Source organism: Mesitornis unicolor, unplaced genomic scaffold (genome assembly GCF_000695765.1).
Source record: "Mesitornis unicolor isolate BGI_N332 unplaced genomic scaffold, ASM69576v1 scaffold23829, whole genome shotgun sequence".
In the NCBI taxonomy this organism is placed as follows: Eukaryota; Metazoa; Chordata; class Aves; order Mesitornithiformes; family Mesitornithidae; genus Mesitornis; species Mesitornis unicolor.
This window is the reverse complement of record NW_010206877.1, coordinates 35,903-55,388: the sequence shown is the minus strand read 5'-3', so window position 1 is coordinate 55,388 and position 19,486 is coordinate 35,903. Positions and strand designations below refer to the sequence as shown.

Below are 19,486 nucleotides of genomic sequence, written 5' to 3'. Positions count from 1 at the left end.
ACTTTGGGTGCCCCATACTTTCAAAGTGGAGTATGTTCTACCTGCACAAGCAATCCCAGAACCATGTACTGGCTACAAAAGGGTTAAACAAATGCTGACCTGGGTATGCAAGTCCTCTGAAAAGGTGTAAGCTCTCTTTTTATGTATGTTGCTTTATAATGTGATGACTTCTATCTGGCTCTTGTGTACAGTGAGCATTCACCAAAATAACTATAGAGTTGCAAAAAGATAAGGCAGTTCGTAATATATATATATATTTAGTCAAGAAATGTGTAGAAGATCTTCTGTAGGCAGAAGACAAAATCAGGTCTTCAGCAGGGTCAGAGGAAAGAGAGAGAGAACACAACTGAAGTTTAGAAAGTGAGAAAGAAATTGAAGGAGCATTGGTTTCTGAGGCGAATATAGCAGAGACAGAAGTTGTTTGCATGTGAAACTTCTGTTCTACATCTGTCTCAAAAGCAAAAAGCCAAGTAGCATAAAATAATGCCAAACTGTGAAAACTGCCACACGATTTAGGTGAAATTTTACTTGGAAAATGTAAAACCTGTAGCCTTTTACTCAGCAGATCTCATAGGGCAGCTGAACTTGTGGTCACTTCAGAGAAGTATAAGAAGAAATTTCAGTTCCATGGAAGGACAGTGGAAAAAGGCCTGTTCACTCCAAAATTCCCTTGGATACCACCCATGAGAGCTTTTTACCACTGCTTCTGTTGAGAAGCCAGCATTGCTGTGAGAACGGGGCCTGGACTCCATTCAGAAAGCAGCTCAAAGTACATGCTCTGCTCTTGATTCGATGGCTTGCACAACCCCACTGCAGTGATGAAAGAAAAATCATCCAACTTGTTTTTCAGATCCCAACCCGAATTTTCATTAGAGCAATTAGGAAACTCCTTCCCTCCCCACCCAGCTGCAAAATTAACTTATTTTCTCTGTAGGTCTTAAAGGTAATAAACATGAAGCACAATGATGATGTATTTTGTAGGGTGACTTTTCAGGCTGAAAGTGTAATTTAAAAATCAGCATTTTACATTTTCTGTTTTTTCCATTAATTTCAGCACACAGTGAACTCTACTTTGTCCTGCCTGATCTGATTTCCTCTCTCTTTTCAGGGAAATCTCGCTGTCTTTGGCAATATCATTATATAGGGATTCACATAAACATAGCTGAATATAAACATTTATATGAACAGCTAGTTCATTTAGTACTTGACTTGTTTTATTCCAAACACAAACATAAACATCCATGCTCATGTGTACAAGCACCCAAGCATGAGTATGCCTCATTAAACATATTTTACGCATGCAGCATTAGATCAAGAAGTCCTGACTTCTTTTTTCAAAGCTTTGCCAAATAATTATTTTTTTTAATTGATTGGTATAGAATATTTTAAGTGAGGCATACTTTTCAGCTGTGCTCTGAAAGGTGTATCTCATTGTTTGAAATGTGCTGCATTTAAAAAGAAACAAAGAAAAAAAAAAGAAAAGAATAAAGGATCATCTGATCAACTGCTCCATTATTCTTCTCTTTTCCTGATTACCTCTGCCCTGGTATGTAGAAATTGGCTGATTTATTTAAATCCCAGGAACTCCCACTGCATATGGTTCATAAAGTAGCATTTACAGTGTGCATTGTAACACTACATCACTACTAGAAAGACTTTGAAAGTAATATGGGTTTGTGTTCCTCCAAAGGAAAAAAATAGCATAAAAGTATCTCTAATACTAAGATTTACTTTAGAGTCTACTGCTGTAAAGTAAACTTCTGGAGAGGAACAGTATTTTCTGAATGACAACTGCCACCAAAAAAAAAAAAAATAAAAAGTCCCCTAACCCAAAAAACCCATCCTCAGAAAGCAGCTCTTCAGCACTGCCTTTTTTCCCACAGCCTTGTGGAGCCCCCAACCCTGTCTGCAGAAAATGAAAGGGAGAGGGGTGGGATTAATGTGTAATTAAAGGGAATTTGGAAGGCTGAGATGTTGCGGAATGTTAGATCAGTAGCTGGAACAGCATGTGGTGTTCTTTAGGCAGGCTTCATTGAATCCATACAAAAAAAGAAAGAAGGGCTGCTTGCCTGTCTGCTCATTTATCAAACAGCTAGGCTGAACTTTCACAGCTCCACAAAAGTGTTTTACTGTTTGCTGAAGTTTTGCTCCAGAAATTAAAGCTGAACAACCTAGCGACTTGGAGTCTGTGCTGCGTTTCTGACATCAGCCGCGTTGTGCAAAGCTCTTGGAAACCAGGACAGGTCAATTTTTACATGATACAAAAGAAAGCTGATTGTACAGTTGCTTAAAAAAATACTGAAGAAAAGGTCAAATATGTGACATTGTAATGTCTTTATTTATATAGCACCTTTTGATCCAAATACGTATTGCAGAGCTTTCAGTCATCAATCAGGATTAAATATTTATCATGGTGACAAAACGGCTAATGGAGAAAAAAAATCTATATTATTTAATCAATTTTAATTGATGTTTTCTTCTTGTTGAGCAGTTATATTGCATCTTGTATGCCTGTTTTCCTTTAATATTAGTGTCTGTGTCCCTCATTGAGGAAACACTTAGCAATTTATATAATGAAAACACAATTAAGAAAGGAAGAAACTCCTTTTGCAAGTGAATCTTCAAGGTTTACTGCAGTCCTTCTTGCACGTCTGTTCTGCCAGAAGAATTTTCCTCTACTGCAGACCACAGTCAGGTTCAATCCTGCGAGGTGCTGAGCACCACCTTTCCAGCTACTACATTACTCTGATTACTGAAAGCACAATCTACATTCATTAGTCCATTTCCTTAAACGCATCTGACACTAAAGAAATTTTGGGTTACAGTAGCAATGTTCTTTTAATCTCTGCTGACAGACTGGAGTCCAGACTCCTGATGGTACCCTGCTGTTTCTGAGATGCACTTGTATTCCATAGAGGATAAATTGATTATGAGCTATCTTTACAAATGCGACAGTGAGTCTTCTCTAGCAGAAGTGGTGCCGCTGTCAAATACCAAAATCTTTTCAGGGAATCATCTTTTAGAAAAAGGAGTGTTTAATGGCAGGATTGTGAAGGTCTTTAAAGAACTGTGGCCTTCAAAACTCCCCACAGGAGAGTTTCCACTATTTGCAGCAAAACCAAGTTTGTTGACCATGCAAACTGACGTAAATAAATTATATACCTAGTCTAAGTACAATGCTCCTTAGTTCAGAGGCAGAACTGATCTTAGGTTGTTAAGTACCAGTAACTTCAGAAAGTCTTTATTTAAATTAATGTAGTTAATTCAATTATACTGCATTTTGAAGTCTCTTTCCCCTCTTTCAGTAATGGAAAAAATCAAAAGCTTTACTCCTGATTTCTCCTGCCACATATTTTGCTGACATTGCAGTACAGTTTTTCTACTTTTAAAAAGTAGAAAAGTTCATCTTAAAAGTCAATATTGAATTAAGTATTAATAAATGTGCTTTTTTTTTTCTAATATCAGTTCTATTTATTTGCAGATAATAAGGCAACAGTTTCCACAACTAACAACAAGAAGACTTGGAACCAGAGGCCAATCAAAGTAAGCAGTGTATGGTATTATTATCATCTCACACAGGGCCCCATCTGCCTCTGGCTTTGCTGAATAGAATAGTGTAAGATCAGGGAATAATTTGCCCAGCTGGGGACTTAAAACCCAACTTTGATGGAGGTTCCATTGCAGTCTTTACATTGTTGTATTTCAGCAGTGATACTGCAGAGGTAGTCTGGTGGTGGCCTTTTACTGATTTCATCAGCAATATTTTCCATATAATTACTATTATGTTTTTCATCTCAACTCACTTCACACAATGTAAAGGACATTCACATCTAGAAGTAGTGGAAGCTGTGGAATGGCAGCTGGTTAACATCATATTCCAGTTTAGAGGGCAAGTGGCACAATGTTATCTGAACTTTAGGTAGGAATATACATTGGCCTAAACTGTAATTGTCCACAAACCTGGATTTTTGCCTGTGTTATGAAATCCAACATATCTTTAAGTGTTCGAGGAATTAGTTTATTGCCTTACGCAAAAGATGGTGCTTCCTGAAAACAGTTCATCCTAATTCCAGAATGAGGAGTTGATTTGGGAAGAGGAATGCACTTCCTGGAGTATTTGACTTTTTCCAATTTTTGACAAGATGTGATCCCACCAATTTATAGAGAGTGATGTTTTTGTACTTTTTTCTGTTTGTGGACTCCATGAAGTTTTGCAAATTGAGCTGTGGATCTTTTTATGGCAAACATAAATCTCCTAAAGATATATCTGTGTATCTGCTTTTCTTGATTAGATTTCACAGAATCCTACAGGGTAGTCTAAGGGCAGTCTTTGTAGATCACAAGTGGAAAACTATGGGGGGAGAATGAAAACCTTGGACAGTATGTTTGCAACATTTTGCTGGTAAAACTTCTCTTACAAAACAAAGCCTAGAAACACAATATTGCTAAATGCTAAGAAACAAATATGCTATGAGAATTGAACTTACATACTAAAGCTTTAAAGAAGCTTTAAATTATTATTATTTTTTTTTAAATAAGATGCTAAATGAAAAGCCATTAAAATTCACTTCACTGTGCTCTCCTGATGAGCTGTCCATGCCAATATTCCTTTGATGGGACCAAATGCCCTTTCCCCCATCATGAGAGTCTCCTAATTTTCATAACTAAGCTTTCTTTTTCTAGAGCAGCCATACTTAAGCAGCTAATTGAAGATCTGAAATCTCTTCCCAAATACAAATTCAGATCTACCATGACGTCACTCACAACAGAGCTACCAGAAATCTGTCAGGTGTGAGTTCTGGGCTAGTCCAACAGCATATTAGGAAAGTATGATAGGTCCAGACTCAGAGAATCAGGATTTACCACCAAATATAAGTTCTATGGAAGTTCATAAAGACAGAGTGAAAGCGTGCTCAAGTTGCTTTATGGAAGCACTCATATAAGAGTACCTGCTGCCAGCTATCAAATCATTCTGACATTGGCTACAACATTTTTATTTGTCTTCCCATTTAAAGAAAAGAATGAGCACTGCCGTATTTCCAAACTGGAGCTCTTCCTGCAGCTCCAGGAGTCTCTCAGAGGAGCAAGATGCTCTTGATCTACTGACTGAAGATGTCTTATGTCACCAAAAGCTATGTCTCTTTACTCTTAACAGGACCAAAAATCAATGAGACTTAATATTTCTTGCATATTTTGCCCCTAACCCGCATGCCTATCAGAGGGTCTTTTAGGTCACATACTGCTCTTGTATCACCTTTGCAACGGTTCTGTTCCCTATCTAGCAAATACGAAGGGGTTTCTGTAAAGCGTGCTGTGCTCTGCAAAACTCTTGGCCTCTGAAAGTTCCTGGTCACTCCTGTGAGGGAGATCATATTCACTCAAATTTCACAGCCTCAGCCGGTATGAAATTGAGTTCTTCTGCTCCAAAAGAGGTTGCCTACATCTTTGTGAGTGGTCCGCAAGGTTTGTAGCATACAGAAGAGTCCTCATTTGATCCAGTGAAGAGAAGTATAAACAAACACACACTACATGCACATTGTACTTCTTTACAACAAACACACTCCTTGCTAGGCCCAGCACAGCTGCAGCTGAGCTCTGGTTTTGTTTTCAGAAACATCTGACTGCATTCCAATTAAGTGTTACGTAAAGAAATTACTTTAGGCATTAACACTTCAGTCCCTTTATCACCAGCTGTGCTGACCGGTTGCTGCCAGTATGATTTTCACCCCACTTTCCTGCTACTGCCAAAGGAAATTCAGTCATAGAAGTGGTTAAGATTATCTGACTTCACACTGTTCTGCCTTCAGTCTTTTTATAGTATGGCTGCCTTGTAACACAACAGAGTTCAGAGCTACAATGGTGCTATACTCTTGGTCATCAGTTGTGAGGCTTTCTTTTTTTGCAGCAGGGTTTATTGCTGTAAGGATGCAGCTGTTTTCTATGGCACTGAGCTCAAAAACAGTTCCACCACAGGTGAGCCATGAGAAGGCAGCTAAACATAAAAGAATATTTCTTTCTGTACTGTAGCTTGAAACTCTGCAATTATATACACAAGAGGTTACTTAAGCTGATGAAAACTACATGGTGTGAAGGGAATTTCACTTCTTTCTTTAAAGGAGTGCTGCAGATACTGGATCTATGAGAGGAAAAAGTATTCCACTATTTACCACAAAAATAATTGCGTAGGCTGCATGTTATTCTTGTACAGATCAAACTTTCAGGCTCTGTTTATTTAATTAAGCTGGGGTTTTTTTTCTGATAGAATTACAGAAAAGTGCTTGGAAAAGCATCTTTGTAAACTGCATCAGTGAGATTTTGCCATTTGGGATGATAAAATTACTGGAGGCAGAAGCTATCTGGAAAAATTTCAGAGTTAATTTGGCTATTGCTGCCTACATGATTTTGAAGATACCTGGAAAAACTCTTTTATGTAGTTTATTGCCAAGTGAAACATACTGGAAATTAAATAATGTGCAGTGAAGTTCTACTACATTTTCCAGGCTTTCATTCATTTTTTCATTGAATTTATTTAAGAGGAAGCTTGATATAAAAGACTTATCCCTGTTTAAGTTATGCAGACCTCTCAGTCCAACCAGAACTTTTTCCAGAACTTGCTGTGACCTTTTCTCCTTTTCCTCTCATCAATTGTGGTGCTAGCTCCCTGCAGCATCTCCTTTTGGTTTCCCCAACTCTGATACTGTGGCTTTCTAAGGTACTGAAGCTAGGAAATCACATTCATACCATGTCAGCATAATGTTTTAATAAATGTCATCTGGATTATTCAATATTGAGTTCAAGGTATCTTTTCTTTTTAATAGACGACATGGAACATCCTCAGTGGGCATGGCAGGGGACCCACATACTAGAAGGTTGCTACAAGTCCCCAGGCCTCCTCTCAGCCCATGTGTGCTGGTAGACAAGATTAGGGCTTTGCCACCACTTTCTGCTGGAGATTGACAGGCACTAATCTGAGGGAGAATGATTGTGAAAGTAGGAAAAAAGTCACCTGAGTTAGTTTAAACTACCATCACTTAGATGCTTCTCTTTTACTAATTTAATCGATGACCTTTGTAAAACCAGCTGATTTTGCCTAAAGCAAATTAGGGTTCATTCAAGGGAACAAATCTACTGGCATAACTCTGAAATCAGCAACTGTTTGGGGAGTACAACAAACATCTGGAGATGGTAACTTCTCCTACCACCACAGTGGGATCCAGAAGGCAGTGTCTCATCATGGTCTCATAGGCTTTTGATAGGCTGTAAGGAGAGAACTGGAAGATCATTGAGAAATCCCTCTAGGAAAGTAGGGTGTAACAAAAGTATAAGAACAGTACAATTTTGCGGTGCCATTTGTAATAATTAAAAAATCAGCTGATGGGTTGGTGGTGCCTACAGGTGAGAAACTGAAATAAGAGTTAGCAAATTATAGAAGGAATGAGATTACCTTTGCTGCTTTGATGCAAGAGGTAGACTGAATAATCCATGTTGTGTACTATCCCTCACTGATCTAAGCCCAGTGCAGATCCTAAGTTATCAAGCAAATTATTTTGAACTGTGCATTTCCTACCTTTCATTACTTTCCAGCACAAGTCTTGCACTCCCCTCTCTTTTCATTGAAGTGTTTTCCATTTTTGAAACATTTCTGATCAACTTATTTGCAATGAAGACTCATGCTTTTCAGGAATCAAACCAGTCTGAGAATCAGGGAGCTGAAATAATGACAGAAGGGCTAGTCCAGAGGGTCTGTACCTCTGCTTATTGCTCAACTAAAGGAGCAGCTGCACAGCAGAGCTCTGCCAACATGTAGCTTTAGGACGCTTTTTTTTTAATAAGAAAAAAAATGGAACCCCGTTATTTTCCTGCTCTGCAAATGAGACAGCTTTATTAACTATGAAGAGAGCTACTTTCACCAGAAGGAATAAAAATTAGAAGTCAAATTTATTACTGCAATGTTCTGCTACTGAATCAATGCTCATAAATAATATATAAACTGTTGCACAGTCTGTTTTGCTGTAGAAGTCATTAGCATTATCAGTTTTTCTTACCCACATATCTTTGGATTATTTTAATTTTCAAACAATATGCTTTATAAAATAGAGTTCTCTTCTATCAGGTACCATTATTATGGAATTGCAGTGAAAGAAAACTCCCAGTATTATGATGTGATGTATTCTAAAAAAGGAGCAGCCTGGGTCAACGAAGCAGGAAAAAAAGAAGTAACCAAACAGACAGTGGCGTATTCACCACGATCCAAACTGGGAACGTTACTGCCAGAGTTTCCAAATGTCAAAGATCTAAATCTGCCAGCCAGTCTGCCAGAGGAGAAGGTAACACTTTGGAAATCTTTTTGTGGCTTGTCTTGGGTTTTTTTTTCCCCTGCTCTGGATGAAAGCTTTATCTAAAAATATAAAGACTTTAAATTAGAGCAAGTTTAATAATGTGTTGACTTTATTTATGGGGGACTTAATTAGTTCATATAATGAAGAAGGAAGAAATACCTTCCCTTAAAATATGGAGCTGACAGTATCAGCTGTACAACAGTTCTAAAACCTGTGCACACTTTTTTAAAAGTTGCATTACATACAACAGGTGAGGTTTGAGGGTAGCTGTTTTTAACTGTGTTATAGCCCTTTAATCTGTGAACACATTTGGTGGCAAACTGAAAAATGGTTCTGATGCCTTCTTTAGCAGAAAGGGACTTAATGCATTTTTTACCCTTCTGGACTAGAAATTAAGAGAATCCTATCTGCACATATAACAAAAGTGCTCTGACTGCTCTTGGCTGAGTTTGCTAGTTTTCTGATGCTATTCGCATGTGTAGTATCAATGTAAAGTGAACAAAAGAATAGGGTTTTATAGTTCTTTATGTCCTAATTAGGGCCACATTCTCGTCTTTGATCTCACTGAGGCTTTTTGCTCCTCTTACATTTTAAGAATCCCCATTGACATAGAAAAATCCATGAATTCAAAAGGAGAATTTACTTTTAAGACGAAAACTCATCTTAAAGCTAATCTAACTAATCTAACTAGACTCTAACCGATTTCATTATTTTTGCAATTGTGCATAGGTAAGATAAGAAAAAACTTACTTTTTTGTGCTGTATATTCTGGTAGTTTTAAAAGTGGCTTTCTTAAAGTAGAATGATCTTTTGTGTGTCTCCCTCTCACTCTTTTTCAGGTTTCTACCTTTATTATGATGTATAGAACTCACTGTCAAAGGATACTAGACACTGTAATAAGAGCGAACTTTGATGAGGTATGGTTAGAAACGGGAGTTGAGTTTAATGACACAGAAGGTATTAATGGATCTGAGAGCTTATTTTGAATGTGATATTACAAACTTATGGTTTTGTGGTGGCCAATCCTTCTCATGAGTAATGAACAATAGCTATACTTGAGTACATAATATGTGACCGATAGCGTTAAATCTCACTTATAACACTCTGTGAGTTAGAGGAATACAAGCAACAGGAATGTTTTTGTCTCTCCATTCTCCAGCAGGATTAAGGTAGCAATATCCCCTTACAAGATGCTTGACAATCCAGTTCTTACAACTCAAGAAGTGTGTCCACCACCACTTTTCTAAGCTTCGAGTTGGGACTGAGTTCTGTTTGAAGGAATTCCTCTGAGTGTTCAGCACAAACCCAGGGCAGGTGGTGCAGCCAAAATGTTGGGCTCTGTTGCTCTCTTAACAATGGTGCAGGGTTGTGGGGGGCCTGCTGCCTCCCAGATATCCCAGAAAGATGTAGCTGAAGTCCCCAATTGCTCAGTTGTACTGCAGTGCAGCCAGGAACACACGCACTGCTCAGTAGTTGATGCCATCCAGTAGAGATGGATAAGGTTTGTACCTCCTGCATGTCTGTCTGAATCTAAGGGTTTTCTGGCAGTGCATGCAGACAGCTATGTAATTAGAGCAGAAAAACCAAAACATTACCATAATGCAAGCAGTTTTATATTGCATGTGGAGAAGGTCTTTATTCCAGGAAAAGAAATCTGACTACAGAGATGCTGAGGGCCTGATTCAGATATGACATCCATCATATCAAAGGAAAAAAATCAAAGGAAATGGGTCTTTTGACTCTGCCTTCTGAACAATGGGAAGGAATTCCCGCTTTTCTTCCTCTCACTGTTTAATTCTCACACTCTCCTGGTTTAAATCTGAGGCTTTTTAAAGTCATTGTACCAAGTCTAGTTGTTTCCATGTAAGAAAAATTTCTGACACATATTCAGGAAGTTTTGCTGGATAAGCCCCAGAATACTTTCTTAAGAGCAGGTTGTTATATTTTGGTAGGGATTCTGTTTTTCAGAATCAGTGATGGGGAAAGGACTGCACAGCGACAATGTATAAATGGCAAATATTCTTTACTGCACTTGGTGTGGTTATTTATTTCAATAAATAGATTGTGTGCAAAAGGCTATGAATGGCTTATGAATGCCAGTGTTCTGATCCCTGTAGAACCAATCATATCATTCACTGAATAACACCTTTATTTCCTAAACTAAAATTTTCAGATGTATATTTTTCTGTGTCTGAAATATCCTCCCCATTTTCTTTTTTGTCTTTCTCCATTCTTTCTGCTTGTTCCTTCATAGTGGAGGAAAGAAGAAACTCAAAAGTGTAGTATTTCTTTCCAAAATGAAGACCAGAAAATGATATATTGACCCCTGTAAGCCATTTGCTGCCCTCTTCTCCCTCCCTACACCAAGCCCTAGATTGCATTCCTTTGTATACAGGGACAGAGAGCAAAGAGAGAGAGAGAAAAAGGCTTGACATGTGGAAGCCAAAGAGTTACACACTCCAGCCACTGATGGAAGGTAAAAACATGGTGGTTTCCATGGGTCTCTCTACTGTAGTAACACAAAGACATGCTGTCACCTACTTGAGTGTTTCCTCGTCCTTTGGTTGATTATCCCATTGAGCGCTGCAGTATAACCCTGTCTAGTTAAGGAACATACCTCGCCTGTGTTGTACACCATCAGTCCAGCTCTGGGGCTGAAACAAATGCTATGTAAGCAGGATCATTTAAAGAAAATGGTATTTGTGGCTGCCAATTATTTTCATTTAAACATTCCCGCTTCTTCTCATGATTGCAGGTTCAAAGTTTTCTTCTGCACTTTTGGCAAGGGATGCCTCCTCATATGTTGCCCGTATTGGGTTCTTCAACTGTAGTGAATATAGTGGGAGTCTGTGATTCAATTCTGTACAAAGCAATTTCTGGAGTTTTGATGCCAACAGTACTACAAGCATTACCTGACAGGTCAGTATAGCCAGCAGCACTGGCCACTTCTAGCTCAGCTGTCTTTGGCTTGTGTATTTTCTTCAAGAATGGCACCAGCTTTCAGAAAGCTGCTTGCTTTTCCTGTTTCCGGAGTTTAAATCACAGTGTCACTTCAAAAGAGTTGAAGAGTTGACATGCTCCTGAAGAAATGTTCTGATTTTTAATAAAAGACTTGTATTGTGAAAAGCTTGTTAATTTTTGTGTGATAAAGGATACCAATTTCTTGGTTTATTAACATCAAGCTGATAGTTGTCCCAGCTTTCAGGGAATGTCAGAAGTCTGCAGACTACAGAGAGCTACAGTGACTTCTGAAAGTTTGAGACACTTTTCTGCTAGTCTAGGTCAACAATGTAACAGTATTCTGAATTATAGTGACAAGAAGAGCTGGCCTGGATGCTCTGTTTGTAAATACTCACATGCATATTCAGGCACTGCAACCTAAGTATTTGTCTCTGTATACAGTCTTGGAACCCAACTGTTATTCTGCTTGCCAGGAGAATAAAACATGAAGAGCATACTGGTGAAGTCTCGGACAAGCTAGTTTAATTTAAATACTATCCTAGAAAGAACAGATGCATGTTTCTTTTAGGATCACTTTATTAATATTAAGAAGTATTCACCTCTTTTGTTTCAAAGCTAAATTCACTTTTCCAATCCATGTGGTAGATCTCAGCTGTTCTATTCCTACCTGGAGCTCATCTGAGTCCAGGAAGTCTTGTTCATGTAGGTAAAGCAGGACAGAGATCAACAGTTCACAGCAAAAAGTGTAATCACAAGTGCAGTTTCCCTCTTTGATTTTCCTAATATGAGCATCAGGAAACTCTTTTTCTAAATATACGTGTATACCTTTACTATTATTTGACTGATGTATTCCTGAGGTTGAGTAATTTGTTAAGAATATTGCCCTAGGAGTTTCTTAGTGGTGCTGTATTTGGCCCTCAAGATTTTAAAGCATCTCTAATCATGGCAAATGTTTTCAAGATGTTGTTCTCCCCTCTTATGTACACTACATGACTGCTAAAGTACAGAGAAAGTACTTTTTCCATAAGAAGCCTGTTATAAACATGGGCTTTCCTTGATAAGACATGTACATTTCTACAGGCTTTGCCCCTCACCCCTCCGAAATCTATTTCACTGGAAGGATTAAACAGAACAGCAGTCCTTTTCTCAAGCTGCTTAGTTCTTTCATAGCAAATAAGGAGAGACTTGAGTGTGAATATAGACTTTTGTAATGCATATAAAGGGCCAGATTGTGGCTATTAAGCCATAGCCTGCACTGGAGGGGGTGAAGAAGGGTCTCGCTGCAATGGAAGCTCCTGAAGGAAATCTTGCTGACTCAGCCAGAATCCTATGAGGAACATCCTGGGAACAAATATTGGCTGTCCAGAAAAGCCACTTCTTAGTGGATGCAGCAGTTGTCATCCATCTCCTGTCCTGTTAAGGTGACTTTGTGGAGCAGAGCAGGCCTATGGCCGTGTTTATTTTACCAGCTCTGTTCATGGTGCAATGTGTTAGGAATACAAACAGAAAAAGCTGCCTGGCTGAAAGAGGGAAAGTTCCTTGTGTCTTCCCTCTCTCTCTCATTTCTGTATCTTGAGTATGGCTACAGGGAATGCAGTTCAGTCTGGCAGAACTATTAGGGTCCCCTGCACTACACCCTGTCACATTTCCTCAAAACTGTCGTTTCATACTAAGCAATTCCAAAAAGAAGGGCAGAATGAGCTGCCTACCAAGTTTAGCAGGACATGATGGAGCCATCAAGAAAGAGTAGTAAGGGAGAAGAGAGAAATCTCACTTGTCCGGGAAAGTTCCTGTCCTGTGCAGAGCTGAACAGGCAGGTTCCGCTCCGCCCCCACTTCGCCCCACCTGTGTGGGCTTGGCCTGGAAATTCCTTCCCTCCGTCCTCACTCACTCACTGACTTCAGCCTGCAGCATAGTTGGTTGTTGCTTCACTTGCCCATCTCTGAGTACATTTGTATGAAAGTGGGCGCCGCTGAGTTGAAATCCAAAGCTTAATCTATTGTCTACTTTAAACAGTTGTGATTTTGTGTTTTTATGTTTGTACAGAGTGGGAATGATTTTATTTCAAGCTAAGAATATTGTTTGTAAGTATCAAAGCAATGCAGTACAAAGACTTCCGTTCTTTGTGAGGTTTTGAACATGGTGGTATGTTTCCCTTTTCTTGCAAATGTTTTCAGAAGTTTTCCTTCACACCTACAAACCAAAATATGTTAGCAACTCTGTGTAATAGCGAGTTGTATATAACTGACTCATAGTCTATGCATTCACAGATTTTATAGTATAAAACGTGTAAACATGTTTTGAGGTAGTGATTTCTCTCTTCAGTTTGACACAGGTGATCCGAAAGTTTGCAAAGCAGCTGGATGAGTGGCTGAAAGTAGCTCTCCATGATTTACCAGAAAACTTACGGAGTATCAAATTTGAATGTATGTATTGCTCAATCTCTCTCCTATTAGCCTGGAATATGTATAATATTTATTGATTACAAATTCACTGGAAGTAAGACTGTGTTCTTATAGAAATCAAAACCTCTCAGCTATATAAATCTTGTATTCACTTACAATTTCCACTTGTTCATGAGAACCAATTTAATTTAGGGAAATGAGGCACTGCTCAAAATGAGGAGAATTGCTTTTCCTTTCTTGTGGATGCTGATAAGGAATTAATTTTGTTGATAGTAAGCAAACATTAGGGATGATATTAGGCAAAGGAAATTATTAAACAAACCTTTAGGCTAACACAATTTGAATACAGCTTGAGGCCCTTGCTCAAAAAAGTGCCAGAGTTAAAAATGAAGGAGATCAAATTACCCTGTCACCACAGGAAAGGGCACTAGTCCTTTTCAGATGTGCTTTGTAGATGCCTGCAGTGCACATCACCTATTGATAAAGCCTGCTTTATTTCACGGCTCTCAATTCTTTGCCTTTCATGAGCACTAAATTCCACACCACAAAGTTAAAGGAAAAAAAAAAACTAATTTAGGAGAAGGATTAACTATTTTGATCAGCATGGAAAATTAGGTGTATATTTTACTGAGAACAGTCAGGATGTAAATTGGAACAACTCATTTTAGCTTTTTTTTGGTGTAGTTTACTCATTTCTTTTAAAAGTTACACAAAATCAGTCCTAAGAATATGCTTTATCACATCTTTGTAAGTTCAAAAATACTGAGAATTTGCAACAGCAAAATCTTTTCCAATCTTACAGGGAGAGAGAAAGAGACGGACAATGCGCTTTCTAGTTATTCTCAATCTGTACTCTTTAACTGCCTCTGTGTACAGTACAGAGGGATAACCTACTCTGTGGCCATGTCTAAGGCCTGTCTGGATAGACCTGCACGTCTCTGGTGATTTTAATATAAGGAAAAACTTGAGTGCATCCTACCTTTTACATGACTCTTTGTTGCTTCTGTAATTGTTTCCTCCTTCTCAGAATTTCTGATATTGTGCACAGCAAATGGAGGTACTGGCAGGAGTAACAGCCAGCCTTGATCTGGTTTGCAGTTCTTGAGCCACAGATTTCAGACAAAAGATGCACAATACAATATTTTAAAATCCAAGCATAGGAAATATCTTAGTACAAGGTCCATACTGCTTCAAAAGAGCTAAAATACGAGCAGAGGACTGGCGAGTACCTCCAGGGCCCTCTTACCTCATAGCATGTTAGCACATCTCTTTCAGAAACTTTGATCAAATTCTATCTGAAACTGATTTTAGCTCCTACTAGTCCAGTCAGAAGACTCCTCTGAAACTTGTTTGCATTAAGACTTAGCAATCTTTTCTAATTTCCACACATAATGTAGCTATCATTATTTTATGCCCACTTGTTCTTGCAGCAGCATTTTTCTTTCTATTAAATACTTCTTTCTGGTCTTCTGTTCCTTTGTGTATCAAGAGAAAATTTGCCATGCTGAACAAGCAAAACTCTTCCATTGTCCTCTGCATTTGTCTTGTCATCTCATTATTCACAGCATTTATAAATCACTACTTGTAAAACCGATTGAGGATCCAGATTTAAGGTTTTAGGTCAAGGTTTAAACTAAGTTAAAACTGGGATACTTGAATGAACTTTAGTCACAATTGTATAGAGGAAACTGGATATATTTTTTGGTTCTTGTTTTAATTTAGTATTTTCAGAAATAATTTTATTTATTTAGCACAGTATGTAAATATTTATCTCTTCTTTCCTGTAGTGTCGAGAAGATTCTCACAAATACTCCGACGACAGACATCACTAAATCATCTCTGCCAAGTAAATATTTCAGTTATCCAAGTTTGCTGAATGCTATTTTTCCTGACTTTTCAAACAATTTTATGAATTTGCAGGCTGGATTTTACCCAAAGAGGAAGAGATCATGTTAACAGGTTGTCTCCAGTGTTTATTGTGACCTTCTTTACAAAATTAAAACTTAAACAGCAAAAAAATGCTTTTCTAGAGAACTAGAAACCCCTGATCATTAAATTCAGCAGGGAACTTTTATGAAACACAATTATTACTTGATTTGAAGAGATTATTCATTTCCATGAAATAAATGAGAGGCATTCCTTTGATTTCAGAGTGGATGTATTAGGCCTATTGCAAAACAAGAAAAATTTCTATATGCCTGACAAAGAATTCCAAGTCTGTGTACTGCAAATCAAATGCAAATCAGTAAAAAATCAAAATGGTTGAGCCACTGGGGTTTTAAATAGAAATGCTCTTGCAACTATAGCAAGTGAATATAAAAACTACTCTGAAGTGTTTTTCACCAGTTAGTTTAGATCACATTTACCTATCAAAAATCAATGAGACCAAATTCTACGTAGTGTAAAAAGGGGGAGGTTGCGTTGAATTCATTAAGGTTTCACTCATGTATTGGAGCAGCCAGTTTGTTTTCCCCGTCACACTGAATGCTCCACTTTTGGAAGGTGTATCCAACACCCCAGGTTAACCCTGTGAGAGGTGAAGCCCACACAAAGAAGCTCCGGGGAAAAAAAGCTCAACACTCCTGCAAGGACTTCTTTGTAGATTTCTTCCTCCATTATTTTAGTGGTGAAGGCAAAGATGCCTGTGCTACTGATACACCAAACATGATGGATCATCACTGAACTTTGGAGGTCCATAGGGATTCAGAGGAAGTCAAGATACAGAGACCACAACCTTCTGCATCAGACATGGGATCAAACAGTTAAATTACACAAAGGACTCTTCAAATGCATCATTTCCCTGGGGAAACTGATAACCTTAGTGTGGGTTCTCACCTCTGCTTAACTTGCTTACAGAGATGGTGTGTGTTATGTGACCATGACCTTACATCACTTCCTTTCCTCTGAGCCTATTCTTCCCATTATCAACAGCAGGCCTCTGTCTCAATCAGCCAAGAAGCAGATCTGATGCGGAGGCAAATGAGCTTTAACTTTTTCATGTGGCTGAGGGAAGAATGAATCTTCAGAGTTTGGGAGAGGGGAGGGAGCAAATCTGAGTGGGGTTTATTTGGTTTCAGCTTATTTTTTCTTGTTGCTTTTTGGTTTCAAACTGAAGCTGGTCAAGAAAAACAACAGAGCTGTTATAGACTGAGGAGTCTAGCAACAGCACCACTAAATAAGGGTTCCTTATTGGTGTTTGTGGTGGGTGCAAGCAAAATACTTGCAGTTGATTAAAGTAGGCAAAATGACTTGGGAGTTCTCTGTGGTTAAAGGGCCCAGTAACATCAAGTTGCTGGGTGGGGGTCCATGAGGAGAATCAACTTAGTGAGCCTAGCTAAGGAAGCGTAAAAGGGGATAAAGCCTATTTTTTAACCTAATAAACCATGAACTAATGAATAGATTGGATTGGATTACAGGCATCAAGAACGGTGATCCACAGTGCAGACATCACATTTCAAATGCTGGAGGACTGGAGGAATGTGGATCTGAATAGCATTACCAAACAAACCCTCTATACTATGGAGGACTCGCGGGAGGAACACAGAAAGCTCATCATACAATGTAAGAGCAGAACCTTCGAATAAAGCCAGGTGAACTTGGTTTCCTACGGAAAACAAAGCTCAGTGAAAATGACACTGTTTCTGCAGTCATTGTTTTTCTTGGAGGCTTAAGACAAATACAGAGATATTTATCAAAATGTAAGGCAAAGTTTTGTCAAGGTCTTATGTTTTGAGGCATAAATCTGAGCACTGTTTCCAGTAACTAATTTCTTTCTAGTAACCGGAAGAGCCAATTGCAGAAAACTTGCACCCAAATTCAGGAGGACTTTTTTCCGTTAACTTAAGCAAACTAAATCCATGAGTTAACCATTGAATCTGATAAAGTCCAGTCTCTCTTGCTGTAGAATTGCAGGAGAGTTGTCTTTTGAATGGCTTTGATGCTAAAGTGGCTGTGTATTTGAGTCCCTTGTAAACTGTTATTTACAAAAAAGCTCCATTTTGCAGTGTTTTCATAAACACGATCATTTGATGGGGTAAGTTTTCACCCTGAACTTTTATAAGTAGAAGTCTCATATCAAGCAAGCTCATTGGCTAATTTAGATTCTACCTAGTATAGTGAAGGGCATGAAAAGTGACTTTGGAGATGTTGGCAAATTGGTTTTAGAGTCAAAGAACTTTTGCAAATATAAAATTTAACTTGCATTGTTCAGCAAGTGTGCATGATTGTAAGCTTAGGTGTAACCCTAAGCACAGTGAGTTTGTCTCTCTGAGGCACCAGAGGTGAGCAGCTTTGTCTTTAGCATCATTCATAACCTCACTTCCTTGTGAACCCACCTGTTGCATTGCCATCTCTTTCCTGAGGAGGACCAGTCATCTTTCATCAAAAACCAGCCTTAATGGGGAACAACCCAGGCAACCACTTCTGCGAGCCTTGCAAGGGTAGGTTTGCTAGTGGGGTAATTCCTTTAGTGAGTGGCTGGGAAGAGAAGGGGTGACACCTTCATATGTACACTGGGCCCTGCAAGGGTGACTTTGGCACTACAAGACTTTTCCCCAGTTTAGCGTCAGTCCTTGCATTCTCTGTTAGCTCTGTTTTCCAGTGAGAGGTGCTTGGTACTCTTTCCTCTCCTTCATTTCCTGACATGGTTCTCTTCACTTCTGAAGAGACAGAAACCTGACGTGGCAGCAGGGGAAGTAGGATATAGTTAGACTGGAGTTCAGAAGCTGGGTGCATTCTTCTGTCATCTGTTATGTTTTCAATATTTACCCAATACCCTCCTAGTGGTCAAAAATGAAGGAGTTCTCAAAGTTAAAATCCCTATTAGCAGCAACAGTTTTGGCTCTCATTCAGAAATTCCTTACTATTTTGGAAAGCTTTTTGTACATAACTATTTTTTGTATAAACTAACTTTCTGTATAAATTTACTTTTTGTCCTAACTATTTAAATACAAACTTAAGTGTAATAAAATCAAATGGAATTTTTCTGAATGCTAATGGATTTGAACTATTCTTTAGGCCCATATTCTCCAGTAAGCAATTACCCAGAAATTGTGAAGTAATATGAACGTTCATTGTGCAATCGGATTCCACTGAGATGTGAAGATAGGTATAGAGATTATTCTAGAACTTAGGTATTTTTTCCGCACGTTTGATGTTTATTCTACTCAGCCATAGATCGTCCCAAAGATCATGCTTTGTATGACTCATATGAATTAAGGCCTGCTTTCACATTCTTGATATTAATAACCAAGAAAGTCCAATTGCTAGCTACTGCAATTGGGAAAAAAGGTTCATAAGTCTGTAAGTAAGCTTAGAGAAAAACAGAGGAAAATCGCTGAGTAATAAGAGAAGCTCTTTTTTGCTCTGCTATGGTAGCTGTCTCTGACATGGTTTCTTTATTCCTTCTTTCTCAGATCCTGTTGAGGTACTTTTAACAGTCACTAAAGGATAAACAGTTACTTTTCTCAAATAGCTCATCATGTACAGTTGCATTGCTCCAGCAGCAAAGCAGGCAACTGATTTGTTTTTCCACTCCTACCCCCCTCTTTGCACAGCAGATGAATTACTTCATCTGTTGTATTGGACAGTTTTTTGTCCAGCCAAATTGTCAGGTAAGGAGACAACATTTAGATTTCTATGTGATCTTCTTCTGAATAAAGAGAAGTTACCTATTCAATGAAACAGGACAAGGGTAGCCCAAAGAGCATTTGGGCCTTTCTTCCCCAACTAATGTTTCTGACCATCCAGCCTTTGCAAGTCTAAGTTAAATGAAGTTATAGT

At 38.5% G+C, this 19,486-nt stretch overlaps 1 protein-coding gene across 1 annotated transcript in view; it reads left to right on the top strand.

Annotated features, from left to right (window-relative positions):
* RFX4 (regulatory factor X, 4 (influences HLA class II expression)) overlaps nucleotides 1–19,486 on the top strand; it is a 73,868-nt gene that overhangs the window by 22,821 nt on the left and 31,561 nt on the right. The window contains exons 5-11 of the mRNA XM_010191947.1: nucleotides 3,482–3,543; nucleotides 8,114–8,327; nucleotides 9,179–9,256; nucleotides 11,095–11,258; nucleotides 13,626–13,726; nucleotides 15,493–15,551; nucleotides 17,122–17,266. Coding sequence (XP_010190249.1) covers nucleotides 3,482–3,543; nucleotides 8,114–8,327; nucleotides 9,179–9,256; nucleotides 11,095–11,258; nucleotides 13,626–13,726; nucleotides 15,493–15,551; nucleotides 17,122–17,266 — 823 coding nt within the window. The remainder of the gene's footprint in view (nucleotides 1–3,481; nucleotides 3,544–8,113; nucleotides 8,328–9,178; nucleotides 9,257–11,094; nucleotides 11,259–13,625; nucleotides 13,727–15,492; nucleotides 15,552–17,121; nucleotides 17,267–19,486) is intronic.